This window comes from Lissotriton vulgaris, chromosome 7, assembly GCF_964263255.1.
Source record: "Lissotriton vulgaris chromosome 7, aLisVul1.2, whole genome shotgun sequence".
Lineage (NCBI taxonomy): Eukaryota > Metazoa > Chordata > Amphibia > Caudata > Salamandridae > Lissotriton > Lissotriton vulgaris.
The window spans coordinates 372,001,095-372,019,767 of NC_141695.1; the positions used below are offsets into that span (position 1 = coordinate 372,001,095).

The following is an 18,673-nucleotide window of genomic DNA, read 5'->3' on the forward strand; positions in this document are numbered from 1 at the left end:
TCCGCTTGACTGTCTTTTCATCCATCGTTATGTCATTCATCCATCACCTGCAGCATTCCTCTGCGCAACTGTCTTTTTATCCGTCCGTCATTCTGTCTATCCACCCTTTTATCAATCCATCTATCCATCCCTCCACCCATTGGCTTTCTGTTCATCTGTCCATCCATGTGTCTGTCCAGCTATGATTCTATCCGTCTGTCATCAGGACCAGTCCATCCTCGATCAGCTCTGTGCGGAGCAGTGTGCCTTCAGCTGGGAGGGCAGTACCTGGCGCGCCGCTCATTGCATCTACCGACAGCAAATCAGAACCTCCCCTCGGCATCCCTCCCCTTCCACCGCCCATCCCCCTCCACCACCAGCTCCTCTGGGTCAGGGAACTCTTCTCGCCGGATCCGGGGGTTGGAAGCAGGGGGGACAGCCGGGGGAACTCTTTACATCTGATACGGAAGGGTCAATGAACGGACTCACTCTCCGGCCGTCTCATCCACCGGCCTCCCACACTCTCGAGGGGTTCCCCAAGACCCCCAAAGGCAGCACGTACGGATCCTCGTACCCAGCGGCAGCGAAGGCCACTGTACTTCCCATCCAACCCCTCCCCAACTCCGATCCTGCTCCAACTCTCGCCTCCCCCCCTCTCGACTCCTCTACTAGCGCTCTCTCCTCCTGGACTGTCCTGAGCCAGCGTATCCGGTGCCTGGGGTGTCATGGATTAGGACCCCAGCAGCCTTCTCTACTGGTCTAACCAGAGCCTGCCCGGTCTGTGCCTTGGAATCCGCTGGTGACATCTCAGCGCCCCCTCTCCTGAACCTGCCCACCGGTGCCTAGGGATGCCGGTGAGGTCCCAGCACCCCCCTCTCCTGAACCTGCCCACCGGTGCCTAGTGATGCCGGTGAGGTCCCAGCACCCCCCTCTCCTGAACCTGCCCAGCAGGTGTCTAGGGGGTGCCGGTGAAATCCCAGCAGCCTTCTTCCTCCTGGACGGCCCTGCGCCTGCCCAGTAGGTGCCTCAGGGATGCAGGTGAGGTCCCAGCAGCCTTCTCCCCTGTCCAGCAGGTGCCTAGAGGGTGCATGTGAGGTCCCAGCAGCCTTCTCCCCTGACCCTACCCACCGGTGCCTAGAGGTGCCGGTGAGGTCCCAGCACCCTCCTCTCCTGAGCCTGCCCACCGGTGCTTAGGGGCCGCTGGTGACATCCCACAAGCCTTTATCCTCCTGGACGGTCCTGCGCCTGCCCAGCAGGTGCCTATAGGTCTCAGCAGCCTTCTCTCCTGAGCCTGATCAACCGGTGCCTAGAGGTTGCAGGTGAAATCCCAGCACCCTTCAGCCCCCTGACAGTCCTGCGCCTGCCCAGCAGGTGCCTAGAGGTCCCAGCAGCCTTCTCTCCTGAGCCTGCCCAGCAGGTGCCTAGGGGTGCCGGTGAGGTCCCAGCAGCCTCTCTCCCCTCGGACCTTCACACAGGATGAAGCCACCGCAAGACCAGACCGGCGTATTACACCCCCTGAGTGGAGCCTGCCCGAGTGGTACCCGGGCGGCGCTGGGCCGCAGCACCCCATCCCTCCCCCAGCTGCGCGCAGCAGGCACACAATGAAGAGCGCGCGCGGCCCACCTGTTTGCCCTTTGCCCAGGGTCTTCTCCAGGCGGTAGGGTCCCACATACTGGGCATGCTGCGCCGGCGGCTGGAAGGGGTGCACGCCGCCGGCCTCCTTGGCGCCGGACATGGTGAGGGGGGGAGCGCCGCCCTGCTCCGGGCCCTCCGCCGCTCTCAGCGCCGAACAATGGGCTCCGCTGTAGCACCGATGGCCGCCCGACGCCGTGCCTCGCCCGCCCAGGGCTCGCCGGCCCCCGGGGCTCGGTCCCAGGCCCGACTGGGGGGGAGGGAGTGGAGGGGGAAGTGGGTCGCCGCTCTGCTTTGCTGATGCATCCAAAAGGGGGAAGGGATGGGAGGGGGCCGAGAAGGAGAAAAGGAGAAGGGGAGGGGGTGGGGTTAAGGGGTAGGGAGGATGCTACTCTCCGGGTACCAGCATCTCGGTGAGGAGGCTGGTCCCGCGGCCCCGGGATGTGGACGGAGCCGGAAGATGTTACAGGGATGCTGGTACCTCTGTCCTTCGGAGGATCTCTCTCTCTCCCCCCCTCCTTCCTCCTCTGCAATCTGCACCTTCTCCCTCTCTCCCCCCTCCCCTTGCATCAGCATCCGGGGATGCAGTGACAGCTACAATTACTTTAACCCTTTCCACGCCCCTGCCTCCGCCTCCAGGTCCAGCCTGCTGGGGCATTCACCAGCTGCAGGGCGCGCGCACAACCTGCTCCTCCGTGGACGGGAGGGGGTCCCAGGTTATTCGAAGAGCAGCGAGGGGGGCAGCTACGGAATTAGATGAGATACTAACCCGTTCCAATAGCAGTCAGCTGAGAGCCCCACCCATCACCCCCAGGAGAGGAGTGGGAGAGACGGGAAGGAACGGTCGGAGGGCTAGATAGGGGCGGGAAGGGGACGGGGGGCAAAAAGGAAGCGGTGAGTAGGCCGCAGGGGGAGAGAGGGCGAGAAGCAGGTGTGATGGGGCGTGGGGGACTGGGAAACAGCTGGGAGGTGTGTGGGCGAGAGGACCATGGAGAAACAGTAGAGTGAAGCGAGGGGATAGGACGCGGTGAAAGGTGAGCAGAAAGGGAGCCAGTGAGAGACGAGGGAGAGGTGCGTGGAGAAAGGGCGAGGGGTAAAGAGGGGCAGGGGAAGAGAGTGAGGGCGAATATGAGGTATGCAGCAACGAAGGGGACGATTAAGTGGGACTAAAGAGGGTAGAAGGCTATTGAGGAAGTTGGCGTGAATCACAGAAGCGGGAGGAGTGAACACAAGGGGAAGAGAAGCGATGAAAGGGGCAGAAAGGTCAGATATGGGAGAGATGGTCAGAGATAAAAACAACTGGGCTGGCATCTCAGAAGTGGAGAGAGGTCTCGCCTGGTTTTACTGTGCTAGGGCATGCAAACACGAGCATGCACAAACGCGCCCAGACTGCTGCGACTCTGTGTCATCTGCCACTTCTGTCGTTTTTATTTCCTGATGTGTACCACCCTCTGCAAACTCTACTTAAGGGTAATCTCATCTTCTTATATCTGATGCATCCTTCAAAATCACATACCCCCAAACCTCTCCAGGAATACTCCTCAAATGTAGCCATTCCCTCATGCATGAGAGTTGTGATGCTCTCAATGTGAATCAGTGGCACAGCACCAGATGTGGCTCAGGTAAAACCGACTTACTCTTTTTCACCTCAAATGAGGATGCAAATCGCGCAACTGCAAATTTCTAATTACTCGGGGTTTGCAAATTAGCATCTGTGCAATATACATTCACTTATGTATTGGAGCAGTTTAGAAAGCGGGATAACTCAAATAGTTCATGTAGCATATTTTTTTCCAGTGATTTGTACAATCCTTCACAGGTGCAAATCGAGGGTGCAACCACCTGTGAGTTGCACATAGACTACAATCAAGATTTGAGTGCAAATGTCTATATAAGATTTTGCGGCCCATTTAGCCCCAGCTTAAGACTTTAGTTGGAATATAATTATGAGAAAGTCATCCTTTTTGCCCAAATCACCCCCATTTTCTGACTGGTACTCTGATTGTGCCCTGAGCCCTGCTAACCAGGACCCAGGGCCGGTGTTCTGTTAAAAGGTATATGGTAATTAGGTGTAATTACAATTGGTACTGACCACCAATCAGTAAGTCCCTAGTATATGGTAGGCCATGTAGGATTAGTGGCCCAGTGGTTTTAACGCACTTAAGAATGCACTGTGGTTCCTGCTGTCATTTTAAAAGCCAGCTGTGCCTTGCAGGATGCTTTAAATATAAAACTATGTTCAAATTTGACTTTGGAATTAAAGGTACTTCCAAAGTCATAAACTGCCTTACTTTACACGTCACCCCTAAGATCGGGCCATGGGTGCCATGTTAAACTAAACATGGATATTATATATATATTTCAATGCCCCGATGAGGGGAAACAATATTGTGGTGCATTAGCTCCATAGGCTAACACCGGAAGGCTTTATTTAACATTAATAAAGTCTATCTTTTGACAGGAGTGAACTAAATTAATACTCCAAAGTATGAATAATAGTTTGAATAAATCGAGCAACCTGCCAATGTTGTATTTATTGTAACTTTTATAGGAATGAAGTTTTAGAACTGCTTTCCTAAAGTCACCCAATTCAGCTGTGTAGCAGTATCTCCTGATTGGCTAACCTTTGACAGGCAGAGCGAAGCTGCCTTAATGAGGTGTGAAGTGGCCTACACATGCCAGGACAGGAAGGATGCTGGGTGGCCAAACTGGCCTTCAAAGGGAGAAAGACAGTGAGGACAGGAACCAGGTCCATCTCCACTTTCACCCCTACTTTCTGCACCCCCTGTCAAATGGGACCCCTGTAACTTAATTAGGAGAGGGACTGGAAGGGGAGTGAAGGTGAAAGTTAGCCATGCATGTGGGTGGGTTTAGCCAGACCTGAAGCTCCAGAAAAGATTTTCTCCATTTTGGTTTTTGTGAAACAGTGCATTCTGGCACAAGACAATGTCACACCAGGAAAACTGGTCACCACAGAGTGTGGCACCCTTCCCCCATTGGTCAGGGGTACCCCCCTTCTTGCCAGCCCATAAACCTGGATAAATATGGGAGAGTTTCCCAGCAATTCAGATCCCTGCCTGGAAACTTCACGAAGAAGAAGGATGCCCTGATGAACCCATGGTCTTCACCAAGATGACTGCTCTAATAAGGACTGCACACTCTGGGCTTGACAAAGTAAGACGTTGCCTTGCTAACATTTTGTGGAGTGGACTCCCTGAAAGCAACAGGTACAAAAGAACTTCAAGAAGTCACCTGCATTATTTTCACCTAGAAAAGCTCAGCTGACCAGTGTCCAATGGACTTTTAAGTGTTTGTCCAAGTGCATTGTGGGAATCGTAGTCCCTGCTCTCCACAGAGTAATTCAGAGCTTCTGGAATATTGGCTGGTGTTGTGCACACTTCAGGACCTCAAAAGGATCTTCTAGAATAAGATCCAGAAGTTTGAAACCATTGGAGAATTTTTGCTACAAAGCTCCATAAGTTGACTGACTCGTCGTCAAAAGTCCAACCAGTGGGGGCGTGGACAACATGGAGGTGGTGTGAGACGCATTTTTCTGTCTCTCCTGCTGCGGTGCCCTGGGCCTCCATGCGAACCCCCACATAGGAGCTAAGAGCCTCCCTAGGGGCTTTCATCGAGCGGGGGCAATCAGGGGGAGTCATTGCATCACTGAGTCCCTAGCCATGCAGCGACGACAGGTGGCTACTCGCTCCAGCAGCTACGGGCCTAGGCTGCCTGCTCCAGTTACCCAGAAAGGAAGCCGGTGGAGAAGGAGCCTCGGAGCCATCCCAAATGGAAGAGGCTGAGAGAGCGAGTGCGGCAAGGGTGTCATGGAACAGCCATCGCTGGAGGAGACAGCTCCCCCCGGCGCTCTGTAAAGAGAAGGGGGCCTCCCTGGTTATTTGGGCTCCCGGGGGCCGGGCAGGCTGATGGGCTCCATCAGCGCCAGGTTCTAACCTTCGCCTGCTGAGCTGCATGCATCGGTTAGGCACCTCGGGGCAGCGTGCCGGCGAGGAGCAAAATCAACTAATGGAGGCAGTGTTTCACGTTGAGGGAAGCACCGGATCTCTACAAACACAAGTCACTGCATTGTGCACTACACGCGGAGCAGCTGTTGATGGAGCGGAAGGCTTCCGCTCAGTGCCCTGCGTAGAGGAGAGGACCTCTCTGGCTGTTTGGGCTCCGAAGGGTCTGTGTTGGCCCGAGGGCTCAGAGGTCACCAGTCCTATCCACTACCCGATAAGCCCACAGGCACTCGGGAGAAGCACCAGAGCTGCATGTCGGAGCCGAGTGTAGTAACTGTGACGGCGGTCAGAGGTGGAGGACGCCCCTGCTCCTGTGAACTGGTGAGCTAAGCGCCACTCGCAGAATTGGGGACAGCGGGGAGCACAGAGGCCGAAAGAAGTTTATCCAGCAGCACGTGCTGAGACAGGGCTTGATCATTCACATCGATCTTACAGCCCTGGGGGTGCTGCAATCTTGGGGTTTTGTGGCAGTGGAGGGCAGATCGGTCAGGCTGAGAGATGCAGAAAACATACAATAATGGGAGACACCCATCCTGAGTACCTGGTTGAATTGGCTGGAACATTTGGCATATGATCGCCCCAGTTTTGCGGTAGACCCAGAGGTGTTTGAGTTGGCAGAGTTGAGATGGCAGAGATTAACGCTCCACCCGTGGTAGCCGGGAAGAGTGGGCCCGGCTGAGGAAGGATTTTGTGCTAAGGGGGGGCTCGCGATTCCCTATCTGAAAGGCTCTCCCCCTGCAGCGCTTTAGCTGAAACTATTGGACTTGGTGGAACACGCCGCCCTTGCAACTCAGCAATCCCAAAGAGCTCGCAGGGCCTAGAGACTGGTCTCCCCAATAAGCGGTAAATAATTATTTTTCTGGACTCACCAAGCTGACTTCTACATCGATTTGGAGATGCCGAAACACAGAGTGCATTCTCTGGACTCCATAGGACTCCGTGGAGTGGTGTGGCTCACTGATTAGAGGCGGCAGACCCGTAAGCAGAGAACGGCCCGGGACCAGGGTTCAATTCCCGACGCAGCAGGGTCGTGGACCAGGGTCAAAACGGACTCGATAATTCTCGCCTCGGTGCCTACTCTAACCAGGGAACACACTCGGCAACTCTGGGCATTAAGCTTGCCTCATCTCTACAACGGCCCCCCACAGATGCCGGGGATGCCTGGTTTCACCTTGGAGATACATAGAAAGGGACCATCTCACACGGAAAACCAGGATGGGTTCCCCAACGGTCTTCAGCGCCAGGATACTCCATGGAGTCGCAGTGCACTTTACAAGTACACCCACATTTACATAGGGGCCAGGCACCTGCCTCTGAAAGGCACTAGAACCCATAACAGCCACTTCTGCTGCATAACCCACGAGGCCAACACCTTTCCTGCTTTTAATACACCCAAAAACTAATCCAATGGCATCTGGAAGAACAAATAGAGGAGGTTCAATTAAAGATATGGTGTCACGCCTTCCTGAAGGGGATAGTAAAAGGTTTACAAGCCATGCTTCATCACCATCGGAAGATGATACCAAAGCTCCGGTTACGCACCCTTACTTGAAAGCCTTGTTCTCCACCTTGAGAGAAGACTTCATGTCAGTGAAGTAAGATCTCACATCCGAGCTTCAATCAGTCCATAAGGAAGTAACTGATATTGGAGATAGAGTGGACGGATTGGAACGCCGTGAGTCCTCAAGAGACAAGGAACTAGAGCAGATTTAACAATAGATTATCCGTCTCTCAGAGCAGCATCTGGATCTCCAGGCACATGCAGAGGACCTTGAAAACCGCTCTAGGCGGAACAATATCAGAATTCGGGGGGGTCCTTGGAACACGGAGGGAAGCGACATTGAAGCTTATGTCCAGGAACTTTTTGTACAAATCCTAGGAGACACTCCAGAGGCTTATATTAATTTGGAACGCACACAAAGAGTGGGTAGATGGTCTTCGGGAGCTTCCCGTTCTTTGGGCATCTTGACCTGTCTCAGCAGTTTCCCTCTCAAGGAAAAGAGTTTAAGGACAGCTTGTTTCTCAGCTCAAATGGTGTTCCCAGGGCACACACTCTACCTATACCAGGACCTGGCGGTCTTGACCCTGTAGAAACAAAGGGAATTCTACCCTGTTACAAACTATCTAAAGGAGATGAACATCAATTACTCTTTAGGCCACCCCTTCAGGCTAATCTTCCATTGGCAAGACCAACTCTACCAAATACACTAGCTAAAGGAAGCATGTGATCTCCTACAAATAGAGCCTCAAGATGAGGACCAGACAGGATCACAACCTCACACATGCGGGACGGGGGACGGGGGACCGTCTGCGATGGGGGCAGGTCCCGACGGGACACAGACCTACCGGCCCGATCCGACCACAATAGCCTTGAAGAGAAAGGCACATCTGGACACACTGGTGGAGGGTAATACATCCAATGAGCCATCCTAGGAAATAATAGAGAAGCTTTGTGTTTGCAGAGGATTTAGGGGGGCCGGGTCATTTGGGAGACTTATCTTTCAAGGCTGCTCATACCCTGGTCAAGGACTTTAGCACTGGTAAGGGATTTGACTCTTGTCTTTCTCCCACTCTAGTGGCTTTGATGGTATTTTGTTACATTTTGGGGTATGTTAGGGGGTGCCAGCAAATTCAGCTTCCACTATGTTTGTCCACAAAAGGTGTTCAGAATCGCAGATATAATGTCCAGCACTGCGCTTGGGTGGATTCCGGAGGGAGGGCCTGCATGAGGGCTGAGGGAGGGTGGGGACCCCGCTCACAATGGTGCTCTTTAGAGTGATAACGCTTAATGTGAAGGGCTTGAATAACCCTGTAGGAAGAGGAAGGCAAAATTGTCTTATTTAGAACATTTTTAGGCTGACATTTGCTTATTACAAGAGACTTACCTACTGCGTAAAGACTGGCCAAGAATGCATTCACAATCCTGCCCACAGCAATTCTACTCCTCTCCTTCTCACAAATCAGTAGGGGTAGTGCTTTTATTCTCACATACATTCCTAGGGAATATGGGATGTATGGTAACCGAGAATAAGGGCCGCCTCTTAAGGTACCCTATTCATATAGGCTCCTTTTCTATCATCGTGGGTCAGCGTACGCTCCTAACGAGGCCCAGGAACAATTTCTAAGGGACGCAGTTGCAGAAATTATGTACAGTCAGGACCGTTGGGTTGTCATGGGCGGGGATCCCAACTTAGTATTCCACAACAACCTTGATAGGTCGACACATAGACATGGGACAGCAGGTGCACGTAGATCAGGGGGGCACAATGGCTACAAGAGATGGGTTTGAAGGACCTTTGGCGTGCTTCTCATCCCACAGCTAGGGGATATACCTTTTACTCAGATGACCACTTTTTAGGTTCTCGGGAAGTCGAACCTGCAACTAAGTTCATATAGATAGAGCCCTGTTCTCTCCCCAATCACTCAGCGGTGCGAATGGACCTAGATATTCAAGATGGGGTCCGGGTTCCCCGCTTGTGGCAACTGAGTTATTCTCTGTTCCGCAGGCCAGCAGTCATCTCATAGATAGATAAGGCAATTAGAAATTGCCTAGAACTTAACAATAATGATGAGACACCCATATCTAAAATTTGGATGCCTTGAAGGCTGTGATAAGGGGAGAGTTCATGGCTTACTCAGCAGCAGATAATAAGTTGAGGAGGGAAAACCTTTCTCAACTCCAGCAACAAGTTCAAGAACTTGAACAAATACATCACCGCACAGGGACCCCTAGAGTTTGGCAACAATTGGAAACTGCCAGGAAGGCGTTAGCTGGGTTGGATTTGGATAACGAAGAGTATTCTATACTCCAAATGAAGCACACCTTCTATGTTGGCAGCAATAAATGTGGAAGAATGCTCACTAACAAACTCAAGGGCCCCCTCAGGGAATCGAGTCGTATTTACAAGGGGCAAGGGTTACTTGCTTTATGGATGATCAAACATTGATGCTTGATGCACCCATTGGAATAGATGAGGTAGTCTCCGCAATAGCTAGACTGAAACCCTATAAATCCCTGGGCCCGATGCATACAAGGCATCTTTCTATAAAACATTTTGCAAAACTTTAGCGCCATTCCTCACTCGACTGTTTAATTCAATCTCTAATCCGTTGACACTCCCTCCTTCCATGACAGAAGCATCTGCTGTCGTTATACCCAAGCCAGAAAAGGACAGGAGACAGTGCAGGTCATATAGACCTATATCCCTTTTAAACATAGACTCCAAGCTTTTTACGGGGATTCTCACAGCGGGACTAGGCCCGCACATGGCTAGCTTGGTGGACCCTGATCAATCAGGGTTTATCCCCAATAGACAGTGTCCAGATATTACCAAAAGGATTCTACATCTCGTGGAAAATGCTTCCTTCTGCCCTCGTGAATCTATGCTTTTCGACATAGATGCGGAGAAAGCATTTGACCGCGTCCACTGGCCCTATCTGTCTGTGGTCCTTAAACTCTTCGGCTTGGGAAAGCAGTTTCTTGATTGGGTTCTAAGTAGCTATGGCAGCCCATGTGCATTGGTTCGTGTTAACAGCAGAACATCTCCACATTTCCCCATTAGATGGGGCCCTAGCCAGGGATGTCCTCTATCCCCCCTACTGTTTGTGCTCTATATGGAGTTGTTCGCCCAAAGGATTCAGGATAACCCCGGGATTAAGGGGGATCCAATTTGGGGGTGAAGAACATTTAATAACTCTAGATGCGGACAATGTTATTACCTCGCTTGACAATCCTAGTGGGACCCTCCTCAAGTTTTTAGCAGAAGTGAGACTATTAGGGTCTGTGTCAGGATTCCAGATTAACTTCTTTAAGTACAGGTGTTAAACCTCACTGTTTCCCAAGACACACAAGACCACATAACCCACACACTTAGCGTCCAGTGGGTGAGAGATACGGTCCTTTACCTGGATATTCAGTTAGCTTCGACCACAGAAGAGGTGGTCTCCCTTAATTATCGCAACCTTGTTGCACGTGTGAAAGGAGACCTCTTGCGATGGCAACAATACCTATTTACATAGCTGGGGTGGATAGCTGCACTTAAGATGACGGTCCTCCCTCGTATGTTGTATGTCTTTCAGACACTACCCTTGTGGCCCCCACCTGGTGTAGAAAAGCAGATTTTCCCTAGATATCCTCAATCACTGCTTGGCGTTAATCGCCTCTAATCCACTCGATTCTTAATTAATAAAATAAAGAGGCAGGCGCTGGAGGCTGAAGAGTAAAGAACAGATTTATTAACTCCAGAAGAGAGCACGTTGCTTCAGATACACAGAATGTCTTTAGGAGATGCTCTGACAATTTCTCTGCTACCTGTCCTTTTATACATATTACAGTGATTTTATTGGTGTCAAACATCCTTGGAATTCCTGCCTCCAGCCAGTTCCCACACAGACCCACCAGCTGCCGTTCCCCCTCCCAAATCTAACAGATGATTGTCATCTTGCAGCTGGACATTCCAATAGGACATACAAGTGGGTGAGATCTGTCAGATCTAAAGGTTGTGCAAGTGATAAGATCAAGCATTTCTGTTTGTGTGACAAGTCTTGCTGTGTGGGGGCAATAAAGTATGTCCACAGGGCTTGGTTTACAGACTGGGACCGAATCAAGTGGCCAGGTGCAGTTGGGGGTTATCAGAAGGCCCGGCTCATGTGTAGGGGATGAAAGGGCAAATGTGTTTTAGGGTGGGAAGTGGCTCCGGGGCTTTGTCAGGCTGACAAGGTTTTACGATCTTAGTGCATTTGGTCATGCTGAATCAGGGCACCGGAGGAGGGTTGCACGTTCAGGGTGAATCATAGGTGCCTTGCAAAGCGCGAGATGGCCACGGCATCTAAAATGGATGCCGTTTATGTGTGGACAGTGGCTTCTTGTTAGGCAAGATGGCGCCGGTGATGTTCATGCTTGTTGATTATTTTTCAACACTGGAACACTCCAGACTCTTCAGAGCTTATTTCAGAACTTCACCTGGGCAGGCCCGTGCCCTCGGATGAACAGAGATAGAAGTTGGCGATCGCCAACGGATGGAGGCTCTGGCATCCCGTGCATACTCCACTACTTCCAAGCCACTCAACTCCGATATTTCGTGGAGTGGAGCCGTCCCAATATGAAAAGGGTTGGCTGTTAATGGACAGGGTCCTGGCCAAAAAATCCCTGTGGAAAATCCCCTTTCTTGATAAGTCTCAGCGCCCTGAGAACCTCTATCTACCGGCGGTCACCTTGCCCACCCTGAGAGTATGGGACACAGTGGTGACTCGGAAGGGATTCTCTATGTTCCCCTCTCTTCCAGTAGGGAAACAGCATTGAAAATTGCCACATATTGGTATCTAACACCTGTGCGCCTCTACAGAGAAAAGCCAGAGAAAACAAAAAGCTGCTGGTGCAGCTGCAACAACCTTGGGACAATGCTTCATATCCTGGGATTGCCCTAAATTAGCACAGTTTTGGACTGACACTCTGACAGACATAGATACGCACTTAAACAATCAACTGCCTAGGTTTACTGCTTATTTTGTGCTCGGCCTTCCTCATCCACTCCAAAAACAAGATTCCTTTCTGTGTATTCTAATTTAGATCTCAAATATAATTTGTAAAACAAGACACCTTCCTAGAAAACTATTCTGTCCTCAATTACTCATATACTAATCAAAACATAACATGAATTATATCAAAACCATATTTATTAAAAAAAGAGTTCTCATCAAATGACTTAATTTGAACAATTTCTTACACATAAAGTTTCATACATATTTCATCATAAATCACAACAAATAATATTCAATACATAAATATACAAAAATTCAGTTAAAAAAGCCAGTATTGTCGACGCGTTTCGGTGCTTTGATGATTGGAACACCTTCCTCAGGACTATGTTAAAAACATCTTCATTCTAAAAAAATATATAACATTAATTAGTATGCAGTATATGAGGATTTATGAGTTTTATTTACAGAAAGTTTTTTTTCTCTAGGCTCATACGGTGTCAAAACCACGAGTAATCAATTCATCTTACATTTATAGAATTTTTAAATTGCGGTACCAGTCTTGATCCTGGAGTTGAGGTGGCCTTATTTACTCTCCTGCAACTCTGTTTTATCATCAAAGGATCTGTATATATAATAATATCAAATTTAGAATTATGATACATCCATTGCTGTAGTGCATTGTATCTATATTAGGACAGCGAAAGTGTCTTGCTTACTTTTTAATTGTTCGTAGACTCATGCGAGCAAGTGGATAAACTCCACAAGGCTTTGTTTTAATGGTTTATGCCGGTTGTATCCACCTTTCCACTCCTTGATTTATGTGGGGTTTGTTGTGGTCGTCTATCCTCGTTTTACTTTGAGGCGAGCCTTATCATCTAAGTAAACAGTAAGAAGAATTTCGTTCATTTTATGGGCACTATGTATGGATTATCCAAATCAGTGTTTAAACAGGGCACACTACTATGCTTAAGAAACCGTTTTATGATCTTATCAATTCCCCATAATACACATATTATTCATACAGATGCAATTCATTGTAGGGAGATTTGTATTCATATTTTCCCGCTCTCTTTGGATTGAAAAACATACAGAGAAACATTATTTTACTTCACATTGTTATACATCATAATTTGGTTAACCCAAAAATCAGTTATAATTGTCAGTTACATAACATAAATTGTAGATCTACTCTTAAGGTTATATATCTTTAGTTCACATCTATTGAGCTTTCAAATTACCTGACTCATCTTTCCCACTCTTCTCTGCTGTTCAAGCACAGTGTTCATACTGACACTGGATACCAGGGAGACCGGGCAGGCGGTGCGTGCTGGTGCGAACCAAGGTAAGAGGAGTTTGCGGGCATACGACGATAGGGGGCTGGGTTATGGGATTGAAGCTCGGCTTAACGTAGGACTCGATCAACTCATTTCAGCATTCAATGCTCGAATAAGAAATCGAGTTTAGTAAATAACACTCGTGAGAGCATGCTAAAGTACTTATCAGTATGTACCTAGCCCTAAATAATGAAAAAAACAGGCATATATTCGATCTACGTATCTAGAACATTAAATGATAACAAATGGGAAGACACAAGTCGTCCCCTTTCTTCTCTCAAATGTGTTAATAAAAAGCTCTTAGCACTTTATTGTACATCCATGAAAAAGTCCATAGCCCTATACGTGTATGTGAGTAATCCATACATAGTGCCCATAAAATGAACGAAATTCTTCTTACTGTTTACTTAGATGATAAGGCTCGCCTCAAAGTAAAACGAGGAAAGACGACCACAACACACCCCACATAAATCAAGGAGTGGAAAGGTGGATACAACCGGCATAAACCATTAAAACAAAGCCTTGTGGAGTTTATCCACTTGCTCGCATGAGTCTACGAACAATTAAAAAGTAAGCAAGACACTTTCGCTGTCCTAATATAGATACAATGCACAACAGCAATGGATGTATCATAATTCTAAATTTGATATTATTATATATACAGATCCTTTGATTATAAAGCAGAGTTGCAGGAGAGTAAATAAGGCCACCTCAACTCCAGGATCAAGACTGGTACCGCAATTTAAAAATTCTATAAATGTAAGATGAATTGATTACTCCTGGTTTTTACACCGTATGAGCCTAGAGAAAAAAAACTTTCTGTAAATAAAACTCATAAATCCTCATATACTGCATACTAATTAATGTTATATATATTTTTTTTGAATGAAGATGTTTTTACCATAGTCCTGAGGAAGGTGTTCCAATCATCAAAGCACCGAAACGCGTCGACAATACTGGCTTTTTTAACTGAATCTTTGTATATTTATGTATTGAATATTATTTGTTGTGATTTATGATGAAATATGTATGAAACTTTATGTGTAAGAAATTGTTCAAATTAAGTCATTTGATGAGAACCCTTTTTTTAAAAAATATGGTTTTGATATAATTCATGTTATGTTTTGATTAGTATATGAGTAATTGAGGACAGAATAGTTTTCTAGGAAGGTGTCTTGTTTTACAAATTATATTTGAGATCTAAATTAGAATACACAGAAAGGAATCTTGTTTTTGGAGACAATATTTCCCAGTCCTTTCTGGGTTGATTAGGGAAAACTCTCTCTTTTTCCTGCTTCCTCATCCACTAACATTTCCACTCAAATCCAGAAGAGGCCAACACATATCATTAGCCTTAGGGGCAGTACACCAATCTATACTGGCACACTGAGGCTCAGACAGAGTCCGTACAAGACTGAATTGGTCGCACTGCCTGTGGGACCTCCTGGGTATGGAAAGGCTATCTCTCATGCTTACACAACAAGGCGGCTCTTATAGCGAAACCTGGAAGTCTTTCATTGCACTCTTATCACAAGAGTTCACAGACTAACATGTCCCGATATCTAAGCCTCTTAAGATTAAACAAACCGATTCAACACAACACTGCTCCCCAACACACGTGAGATACAAATGTCTGGACCCTACCGGATTTTTCCTTTTGTTAATTCTGGCGCCCTCTGGAAGGGGTTGGGTGGGAAGTGAGGGGGGGTTCCTTTTGATAGTTCTTCTTGTTTGTCTTCCTTTCTACTCCATCGATTCTTGACTAAATGTTGGGCTGGAAAGGGCCGAATGTTGACGCTCTTACAGCTCTTTTGCTGTGTGCCTTAATCCAGAAAACAACAATAAAACACATTTAAACATAAGAGTCCAGTCGGTGACGTTGAACTGCGACTCTGCCTAAAATCCAGGTTTGCTCTGCTGAAAGCTCCGTAGCTCTTCGCCGTTGATGATGAGAACCAAGACCTCCAGAAGTCATTGAGGCATTGTGTGGAAGCAAGCCACCATCATGGAACTGCAACCCGGCCTGAAGAGGAGCCTCGCTCGACTACGAGAGAAAAAGCTCAAAAAAAGTGACTAGGTCACAAGGTAAAAACTTGATCAGGCTCTACCGTTTATCACATCTGACCCGCGTTCCATCGTGGTTGGACTGAAACTTTGACGTTGTCCTGGGCAAGCGCAACTAGATGTCCCAATTTGGGGCCTCATTAGGATGGCGGTGAATCCGCATTCTCCGAGCCGGTGGAAGCCACCGCCGGCCTGGAGGATGCGGATTCACCGCCGCGGCCACAGGAAACACCCACCGCCAGATTAGGATGGCAGTGGGATGGTCGTGGGAACAGCAGCGGACGGCAGGTCCGCCCGCCGCTGATCACGGGTTGTTGGGCGCTATTTGGTGGCGGTGTCTGCAAGACACCGTCAGCCAAATTAGGATGTGTGTGTAGGAACATGCTTTTCCGCTGCGGCTTTACCGCCGTGGAAAGGCATGTGGAACTTTGCTTCTGGGGGCCCCTTGCGGGCCCCCAGGGTGAAAGGGGGGTGGGGGTGCACATGGGGGGTACCTATGGTACCCCCCTGCATTTACATGAACAAAGCTGCAGGCACTGCGCGGTGCCTGCCGCTTTGTGCATGTAAATGCAAATCATGCATTTTTAACTTTGCGGCGGGTGCTGCATCAAGCAGCACCCGCCGCAAGGTTAAATATACGGGATGTGACCGCCAGGGTGGCGGTCACATCTTAATTGCAATGCGTACCTGCAGACGGTCCATCTACCTCGGGGTGGCGGACGGACGCAGGTCCGTCCGCCATCCTAATGAGGCCCTTGGTACTTTTGATTTTTAGGTACTAAAAAGCAAATTTTTGCATTTAATCTTTCAAAATCCATATCTCTGTTTCCCTACATTGGAATTTTGACATTTTAATCACAATAATATTTCCTATTGTTATAAATTGGAGTTGGATTTTTAGTATGTATTCTGTCTTATTTATTTACTGTTATTGGTGTTTTTAAATGCTTTACACAGCTGTTTCCTAACTGCTCGTTAGCCCAGCTACGAAGGTTTGAGCAAGGACTAATTTATGGAAACTTTACTGGACCTTATTTGTGATTGTTGTGTTGTTACTAGCTGTAGGTACCTAGCTGCCCCTACTAACAAACCGCCTTCCAACAATAATCAAACATTTCCTGCATCACACAAAAAGGGAAGTGCTATATGGTCATAAACACTGCAATGTAGACTTCTCCAGAATGAAGCAGACCGATTCTATCACTATTTATGACATCATGAAATAATGATCCAGGCAAACAAGGAAATCGTTAAACTGTTCAATACTATGTTTTAGTCATATATGGTTATTAAAAACCACACTTCCTCCACATATGGCCCTCTTACACAATACTGGCTAAGCTATCCTTCTCCACCACATCCCTTCTTTCCCCGGTTGGAGCTTATCATCCGATCATAGCTACATATTTTCCTCCAGCACCACTGGACACACACGTTCCACTGTGGACCCACTGGGGACCACCAGCCTCTTCTCTGCTGATTATAGCTGTTTCAACATAAAGCCTTGAACACATGCCTGATGATGGCACACTGGGAATTCTCCCATATGCTACCATGTCAATCACTTCTTCAGTGGCCCGCACTACTTACTTTCTCCAGCACATGCATGGATAATTCTTTGCCATTTTAACTACTATCCTGAATGTTACACCTTTTCTTTCCCACATCATATCTTTAATACATCAGATTGTACTATGTTATGCATGAAGAAAAGCTCAAGTGACCCCCCCACTGATGCCTGAACTCCTCTTACCGCTTACAAAACGACAGCACGTCTGCAACCTTGAGCACCCAACTGATCTTCTCCATTAAAAGTTAGAAGGCCAGCTAGAATTCTTGAAAAGTAAATGCACATTTGAGATCTCATTCCTCTTTGAACAAACCTGGCTATTTTTTTTAATTTGAACTTCACAATACACATCTGAACTAAAAAGCATTACACACTGACACAACTCTCTTCAAAAGTTCTCTATCACCTATCACTAGTCTCATAACACTGGTTTGTCCTCACAACCTCCATAGTATTCATCCCATAGCTCAAAAAGAGGTCAGATTTCTTTACTAAACTACTCATATCTACCTCTTACTGTAATAGAGGCCAATGGACATCTTCCACCCACCCTTAGTGTTGATTCCTCATCTGGCCCTTAGGGCTTGCCTATTCCTATTATCTCTGTGCAACAAACACAGTACTATCCCACACTTAAGGAGATGGTGAACATCAACAGTGGTCTCCCTTTTATACCAGTGCCAAGTGCCACTTCATTCTTTGCTGCCTTCCGTTCTGCAAGTCCGCAGTAGATTCCAGCAGAACCCTGATTGAATGAACCATCTTCTATCTTCACCATGCATAAATATGTTACACCATAAACTTAGACCAACAACATACACCAGTGTTTATGGGTGATTACAATTATTTAAACAAATCTGCACTGAAACCCACTCAATCATTAACTGCCCACTGGTTGAGAGCGAAACCTCTCATTTGCTTTTTTTCAGACTCACCATCATTTACAACCCCCAGCAGGCAACAAACCAATGTAGAGCAATGCTTGAACTGCATACCTACCAGCTCAATCAATTCACTATAGCAGATATATATTTTTGGTGAATTTAACCATTTAAAATAAGTGACATCCCCTCGACTAGGCACATATGTTTCAGGTAATGAAGGTGATATTGTGTACTTGTGTACTCCATTGTAAAACCACCATCCGATATTGTACTTCACATAGGGCCAAAAACAAGAAGGGTGAGAAATCAATTCATTTAGTCTAAATTCAGATGGTCCTTAAAATTAGTTTTTTAGGTCGAGCCTAGTGTCGCGCATGCGCTGCTATGCGAGGCTTCTTGTGCCTACTCTGTGTGGGTCTGACTCCTCCCACACATTGGATTGGCTTTTGCGTGTGTCTTTCAATAATGAAAGCATGCAAATGGCTAAAGGCGGGTGCATGTCCCACCTCTATTGTAATGTTCACTCCCATGGCGTTTTGCTCGTGGGTCAGATTAATATCTACACACAACGCGCCGTGCTTTCGCTTTCGCTTGCAATCTGGGGGCCGCACGCTTTTGCCTATTTTTCTTGTTGAGAGGATTAACTATTTAATCCCCTGTAAACATGCTCTTGAAGTCTTGGAATTATTATTAGTTTGTTGAAGAACG

General features: G+C 47.8%; 1 protein-coding gene across 2 annotated transcripts in view; it reads right to left on the reverse strand.

Annotated features, from left to right (window-relative positions):
* The window catches only part of BRSK1 (BR serine/threonine kinase 1), a 439,309-nt gene extending 437,216 nt beyond the window's left edge, over positions 1–2,093 (reverse strand). For both annotated transcript variants that reach the window (XM_086930300.1, XM_086930299.1), the window contains exon 1: positions 1,603–2,093. In XM_086930300.1, coding sequence (XP_086786426.1) covers positions 1,603–1,714 — 112 coding nt within the window. In that variant the 5' untranslated portion in view covers positions 1,715–2,093. The remainder of the gene's footprint in view (positions 1–1,602) is intronic.
* Between the last annotated feature and the right edge of the window lie 16,580 nt (positions 2,094–18,673).